The following is an 8,065-nucleotide window of genomic DNA, read 5'->3' on the forward strand; positions in this document are numbered from 1 at the left end:
CTCCTCTCATTTATCAACCTCTTCCCTTCTCTTCCTTGTTGCCTCTCTTTCTTTTTATCGTGTTTCTCCCTTATCTCCATTCTTCCTCTCTCTCTCTCTCTCTCTCTCTCTCTCTCTCTCTCTCTCTCTCTCTCTCTCTCTCTCTCTCTCTCTCTCTCTCTCTCTCTTACCATTCCTCTTTTTTCTTCTTTATATCCCATCTTTCGTCCTCTCCCTTTCACTCCACCCCCCTCCTTCACTCCTCTTCTTCCTTTCCTCTTCTTAACATCTCCCTCTTACCGGTCTCTTCCTCCTTCACCCCTCCCCCTTTGCCCCTCCTCTTGCCTCTCTCCCCCTTTCTCCCCTCCATACCCTCTCCTCTCCTCTCCTCTATTCCTCTTTCCTCTTACTCTCAGCACTTCCTCCCTCCCTCAATCTTTCAGCTTCCCCCCCCCCCATCCCTCTTCTCCTCCTACTATTCTTACTCCTCCTCCTCCACCACCACCACTCTCTCCTCCTCCTCCCCCTTCCCCTTCCCCTTCCCCATCCCCCTCTCCCTCCCCCATACCCCTCTCCCCCCCTCTCCCTCCCCCTCCCCATACCCCTCCCCATACCCCTCTCCCCCCTCTCCCTCCCCCTCACCCTCACCCTCCCCATCCCCCTCTCCCCCTCTCCCGTGGCTGATATAAAGTTCTTTCCTAATTCATTAGTGCAATCATTGTACTATGATCAACTTCTACAAAAAGGACGGTGGTATATTATGCCACACACACACACACACACATTTATATATATTATAATATATATATATATATATATATATATATATATATATATATATAGAGAGAGAGAGAGAGAGAGAGAGAGAGAGAGAGAGAGAGAGAAATATATAGATAAATGAATATATATATATATATATATATATATATATATATATATATATATAAATGAATATATATATATATATTCATTTATATTTATCTATCTATTTACTTATTCATTTATCTATCTATTTATTCATCTATTTATATTCTTAAAATTGATATTTTATTTACGATCGCGCTGGGCTTGCACCAAGATCAAGAGTTGCAGTGTGGGTCTCGATACGAAGGGCTGGCGGGACCTTGCAACATGCCCCTCTTGCAAAATGTATCATAGATGCAACGATAAACTTTCTCCTCTTTCGCCCCCTCCTTCTCCTACACTTCTTCCACCTCCATCTCGACATCCACTTCCTCCTCCTCTTCCACTTCTACCTCCTCCTCCTCCACTTCCACCTCCTCCTCCATCTCCAACCTCTCCTCCTCCTCCTCCTCCTCCTTTTCACCCACCTCCACCTCCTCCTCCTCCTCCTCATCCTCCTCTTACTCCACCTCCACCTCCTCCTCCTCCTCCTCTTCTTCTAGCTCTTCTACCTCCTCCTCCTCCTCCTCCTCTTCCACCTCCACCTCCTCTTCCCCCTCCCCCTCCTCTACCTCCACCTCCTCCTCCTCCTCCACCACCTCTTCCTCCTCTTCCACCTCTTCCTCCTCTTCCACCTCTTCCACCTCCACCACCATCTTTTTTACCTATTTCTTTTGCTTTCCTTCCTTTTCTTTTTTTCTCTTTTGCTTGATTCTTACAAAGTATGAAAATTATATAAAAGAAAATTAGGAAAACATGAAAATGAGGACATGTGTCATATGAAGTCCATATAAAAAAGCAAAAACGGTAAGATAGATCATACAATAAACGACGAAAAAAACGATAAAAAAAAACTAATAAAAAGAAAAAAAATAACAATTAAAAAACATACAAACAAAATAAATAGTTAAAAGAATAAATGATTAAAATAAAATAACCTTCAATATACAGATAATAAAGATGACAATCATAAAATAAATACCAAATGAATAATGAAAACGATAAGCACAAACGAAACAAAAAAGCAACAAATCAAAACAAAAAAAGAACTTAAAACTCACCCGAGCAGCTGAAGCCAAAAAGCACGAGTCCGAACGCGAACACCGAAGGAACTGCTGTCATGGCGTCTGTGTCAACAACAACAACAGCAACAGAAGACACTCCACTAGCGTCGGATTTCTTTGTTGCAGGCCCCAAGGTGACTTTGCAGGTTAATTGAACTACACTGGACTACGCTGGGGCTATTCTGCTAAATTACCAATAGCAGAGCCGGGATGAGATATGGGGGTAGGGGGCATGAGTGTAAAGGGTTGGAGGGTAGGGGGTGGGTGGGGGTGCTGTGCCGTTCGGGTGTCGAGATCTGAAAAAAAGAAAATAAATCTTTAATTTTTAGGTTATTTTTTTTTTTTTTAATCTTAATCTGTTTTAATTTCCTATTTGATTAGGTTTTGTTTTATTATGTGTGGGATTTATTTTCACGGAGTGACGAAAAGGAAGTTGATAATAGTTGGAATTGTTTTATTTTCATTTTCTTTTAATACTTTGAAATTATCGTTATCACTATTTCTATTATCATCATTATTACCATCATCATCATCATCACTATCATCAACATCATCATCATCACCACCATCATCATCATAATTATCAATATCACCATCATCATCATCATCATCATCATCATCATCATCATTATTTAACCATTATCATAAATAAGCTTGATGATGAAAAAGATGATAATGATGATTATGATTAATAAGAGAAATATTCTCATGATTTTGATAAAAAAGGGAAGAGAAAAGAAATAATTTGATAAAAAGGAAGATAAACGGAAAAAATAATAAAGAGAAGAAATGGAAAATAGGAGACACTAAGATAACTTTTGTATCATTATAATCACTACTACATTGTCATTATTTTATTGCTATCATCATTGTTATCACTAACATTATTATCATTATAATCTTTATTATCATTATTATTATTATCAGCTTTATCATCATCATTATCATCTTTATCATTAATATTATTATCATCATCATTATTATCTTTATCAATACTGTTATCTTTAATATTATTATCATTATTGTAATCATTAGAATCCTCATTATCATCACCATTATGATTGTTGTCGTTATTATTTTTATCATCATCATCATTACTTTTGCTGTTGTTGCTATTATCCTTATCCTCATTTATAGAAGATATTTCTTGCTGTTGATAATAAGAAGAGGAAAAATAGAGAATGAAAAAAGGGTGGAGAAGGAAGAGAAAAATAAGAAAAACAATTAGACAGACAGACAGACAAACGAATAGATAAGCAGACAGAGATAACAGACAAACAGACAAACAATTATCAACAAACAGGTAACTTGATACACAAAGCGACGTAAAAGAAATTGATAATGATAAAACACACAGCACAAAATAATTAAAACAAACAAAAAGGTAAGATTATAACAAACACAAAATACGAAAGAATGAAAACAAAAAAGTAATAATAGGAAACAGCAAAGATAATAACAAACACAACACATTAAAACAATGAAAACAAAAAACGCAAAAAATAGGAATAAAAGGATAACAGGCAAAACACAAAAGAATGAAAACAAAAAAACAGAACAAAAAATAAGATAACAACCACAAAAGAAAAACAAAACCACCAAAATAGTAATAAAATTATAACCAACAAAATACAAAATAATGAAAACAAGAAACAGAACAAAAATAAGATCACACACACAAAAGAATAAAACAAAAAAAAAACAAAAAAATAGTAATAAAATAATAACAAAACACAACAGAACGAAAAAAAGAAAAAAAACTAGAATACGATGACGCAAATTTGAAAAACATTTTTGAAAAATTACCCTCAGTCACATGGTAACCGCCATGACAGAGCGACAGTTGATGAATTTGCCCTGAAAATTTGTTATCGGAATTAATTGCATGTGTTGATGGCGATTTTATGATTGCAATTGATGCGTTGCGAAAAGAGATTTGTAAATAATTGACGTGCGTCTGTGTGTGTGTGTGTGTGTGTGTGTTTGTGTGTATGTGTGTGTGTGTGTGTGTGTGTGTGTGTGTGTGTGTGTGTGTGTGTGTGTGTGTGTGTGTGCGTGTGTGTGCAGAGAGGGGTAGGTGGGGGTTTTACAGAAAAAAAGGATCACAATTTTCTTTTTTTTTTTTCAAAAATATACTTTTCGAAGGAACTCGCGCAATTTAAAAGGAAAAATATTATCCTTCACTTACCGTAAGATAGAGAAAGAGAGAAAGAGAGAGAGAGTAAAAGAAGGGAAAGGAGGCAGACACCGAGAGGGGGGAGGGGAGGAAAGGGGTAGAGTGAGAAAAAGAGAGGAGGGAGGAGAGAGAGGCAGGGAGGGAGAGAGAAAGAGAGAGAAAGAGGCGGGGAGGGAGGGAGAGAGAGAGAGAGAGAAAGAGGTGGGGAGGGAGAGAGAGAGAGAGAGAGAGAGAAAGAGGCGGGGAGGGGGAGGGGAGGTGGGTGTGACGGGGAGGTTCGAGTGGGACTGTCAAGGAAAGATAAGAATTAATTATGAACGAGCCACCGGTCTTGTCTTTTCTCTCCCGCCAGACGTCGAACTTTACGAAGACGTTGAGCGACTGTTGAGAGATTTTCAAATTATCTTATCCGACAACGGGCCTAAAAAAAAAGACACTCAATAATATTTCTAAATAAATCTTTCCTCGTCGCTAAGTAATAGCCAATAAAAGCCAACCAGTTTTGATAATCTATTTAATCAGCATTCCTTTATTTCCAGACACTGATTTTTAGATACATTTCAGTGCCGCAGACGCTATAATTCTCACCATAAAAACGTTTTAGGCCCGTCTCCCCCATCCATCAGCGAGGCGGGACGGGTCGGCATTTTACAAACCGGACCCATAACATGTCTACATAATTGAAGGAGTCGAAACGAACACGGAAATACTCTCCCTCTACCTGCGAGAGCCTATTCTAGGCCTTGTGGATGTTAATTGTTAAAGGCGACGACGCTAATTATTACGAAAGGCCTGCGCGCCAAATTTCTCGCGCGGTTCAGATGCTTCGGAAGTGGTTCGAACTGATTTCGAAATCCGGAGTATTCGCACGCTGGAATGTTGTGATTGGTTCGCGTGTACTACGACTCCGGAATGGGTTCTCTGGATTTTATTGCCTCTAACTCTGTCTGTTTATGTGTCTCTCTCTCTCTCTCACTCTCTTTCTCATTCACTCTCTCTCTCTCTCTCTCTTTATTTCTCTCTCTCTTTCTATATCTCTCTCTTTCTCTCTCTCTCTCTCTGTCTATCTCTCTCTCTCTCTCTCTCTCTTTCTCTTTATCTCTTTCGCTCTCTTCTCTCTCTCTCTCTCTCTCTCTCTCTCTCTCTCTCTCTCTCTCTCTCTCTCTCTCTCTCTCTCTCTCTCTCTCTCTCTCTCTTTCTCTCTTTCTCAAAGATGTCCACGTATGAAGTTATACATCCTTATATTTTATCCACTGTATTAAGATTACACCATATAAGTGGATGATAAAATATTAATATGTGAACTATTTTGATACTCGAAGAAAACGGAACGACCAGGGTGCTGTAAGCCCTGAAGCGAGTTTATATTGAAAAAAAAATCAGAGATAACTCGTAAATTACCTGTTGAATATGAGAAAAATGATGGGCTGTGAAACCCCCACCTGAGTCCCTAACAGGGATTCCAATCCTTCTTAACCTTCACAAACACTTCTTTCCGAACACGAGTATTAGGTTAAGGCCAGCGGTATCTTTATGGTTTATAATAATTTCTCTTTGAGTTATCCCTTAAGAGCCGAGTTGATATTGTTTACGATTATTTTGCAGCGTTATAAGTCATCAGTGTGTAAATATATATATACATTTTTGCAGCTTTATAAGTTAACAGTGTGGAAATATATTAATAATTTTGCAGTGTTATAAGTCATCAGTGTGTAAATATATGTACATATTTGTATTTGAAGTTATTAATGGTGCTATCAATACGTAGTGTTACCATATGAATCATCCAGGTATAAGTTGGCGATTAGAAGACTTAACAAACATTATTGGGAATCCCAGTTTTGCAACCTTTGCAATATTGCTCAGGGATATGGGACGTAGTGGTAGTAATAACAGTGATGATATCAATTGACATGAATGATAAGAGTAAGTAGCATAATAATAGGAGGGTGAAAAAGAGGGAGGAGGAGAAAAATAAAGAAAAACATTATTATCAAAAAGTGTTATAAAAAATAACAACAATATAACGATAATAACACCCTAGACAACAAATACGCCCAGAAATCATAATATTTCCAATAACGACCGCCAGCAAGACGCGCGCGCCCGTCTTCCTCCACACACATAATTACACACACGTGTGCAACCTCCGGAACCCACGAGCTAATCAGAATAAAGGGGTTGTGTGTGGGGATAGGGGTAGGGGTAGGGGTAAGGGGGTTACCTTACACCCTCATCACTCACTCACCCTCACTCCTCCCCCCCTTCTCCCCTCCTCCCCTTTTTCTGTCCACCCCCACTTCACCCTTTCACCCTATCCCTCATTCTGTGTCCCTTACACTTCAAAGGTGCGGAAGATTAGGGTTCGCCCCCACCTGTGTGGATTAATGGATGGTTGGATGTTGGGCTCTCATTACGTGTGCGGGTTGCGAAATAGGGTGGAAAGGAGGAGGGATGGAGGGACATGGGAGGGATGGGGGGTAGGTGGGATGGGGGAGGGGGTGGAGGGTGGAAAGGAGGGACGGGGGAGGGGAGGGGGGAAGAAGGGGTGGGAGGGGGGTAGGAGGTGTGGAGGGACGGGAGGGGGAGGGGAAAGGAGGGGTGGAAGGACGGGAGGGGGAGGGGGGATAGGTGGGGGTGGAGGGACGGGGCGAGGGAAGGGAAAGGAGGGGTGGAAGGACGGGAGGGGGAGGGGGGATAGGTGGGGGTGGAAGGTGGAAAGGAGGGATGGAAGGACGGGAGGGGGGTAGGAGGAGTGGAGGTGGAGGTAGAGCAGAAGGGTAGGGAGGGATGGAGGAAAGGTAGGGGGTGAGGAGGGGAAAGGTAGGTGGAAGAACGGGGAGGGAAGGAGGTTAGATTGGGGGTGGAGGGAGAGAAGGGCGGAGTGGAAGGAGGGATGGAAAGTGGGATGAAAAGATGGAATGGGGGAGAGCGAGAAAGGGTGAGTGGAAAGGAGGGAAGAGTAAGATAAAAAGGGAATGGATGAGGGAAGGGAACGTGAGGTAGGAAGTATATAAGAAGGATAGGAAGAGAGAAGGTTTGGGATAGAGGATAGAAGGATGTAACGAAGGTAGGAGAAAGAGAAGGAGAGAGAAGAGGGGGTAGGGGTAAAGAAAGGAGGAGAGGAGATCGACAAGGTAAAAGGGAGGCAGAGCAGATGCAAAAAATGAGAAGGGAGGAGGAGAAAAGGGGGGGGGGAGGGGGTAAAGGAAGGCAGGGGGTCGAGTGGCAGGGACGAGATGAGAATTGATGAATAATGGTGATGATATAAATGTTGATAATAATGATGATCATGATAATAATAATGATAATAAAAATAATAATAATAATGATAATAATGTTAACAATAATAATAATAATAATAACAATAATAATAATGTTAACAATAATAATAGCAATAATGTTAACAATAATAATAATAATAACAATAATCATAATGATATAATGACAATAAAAAGGATAAAAACAGTAATAACAATAATAATGATTATAATGATAAAAGAAAATCAATGATAATAATAACAACAACACCAACAAAATAACAACATTAATCGGAATAATAATGATAATTCCCATAAAAAAGCAGCATAGAAACAAAAGGAAGACATAAAAACACCAAAGACATTGTGAAAGAGAGAATAAAGAGAGCAAGAGAGAAGGAGGATAAAAAAGGGAAGAGGGCGTGACAGAGAAAGAAGAAAGAAGGAAAGCAGATGAACCAGCGAAGGAAACGATAAAGATCCTACCTTTTTTTTTTTTTTTTTTTTTTCTTTTTTTTCTTTTTTTTTTTACTCTAAAAATGGGTGTAGGATTTTTTTTTTTTTTCCTTTATCTGTCTAGCTCGCTCTTTAATCAGAGGGGTTTCTATTCATGGTTTTCTTTCTGGAATGGGTACAGGAGGGAAAGAAGTGTGTGTGTGTGTGTGTGTGTGTGCATACATTAC

General features: G+C 39.7%; 1 protein-coding gene across 2 annotated transcripts in view; it reads right to left on the reverse strand.

Annotated features, from left to right (window-relative positions):
* The window catches only part of LOC122242080 (neuronal acetylcholine receptor subunit alpha-4), a gene marked incomplete at its 5' end in the record, with an annotated part of 74,253 nt that extends 72,011 nt beyond the window's left edge, over nucleotides 1-2,242 (reverse strand). For both annotated transcript variants that reach the window (XM_086543586.1, XM_086543587.1), the window contains 1 exon segment: nucleotides 1,944-2,242. In XM_086543586.1, the coding sequence (XP_086399712.1) occupies nucleotides 1,944-2,004 (61 nt within the window).
* Nucleotides 2,243-8,065: the final 5,823 nt, after the last annotated feature.

This window comes from Penaeus japonicus, unplaced genomic scaffold (genome assembly GCF_977035675.1).
Source record: "Penaeus japonicus unplaced genomic scaffold, GWHDUDI00000001_assembly GWHDUDI00000013, whole genome shotgun sequence".
In the NCBI taxonomy this organism is placed as follows: Eukaryota; Metazoa; Arthropoda; class Malacostraca; order Decapoda; family Penaeidae; genus Penaeus; species Penaeus japonicus.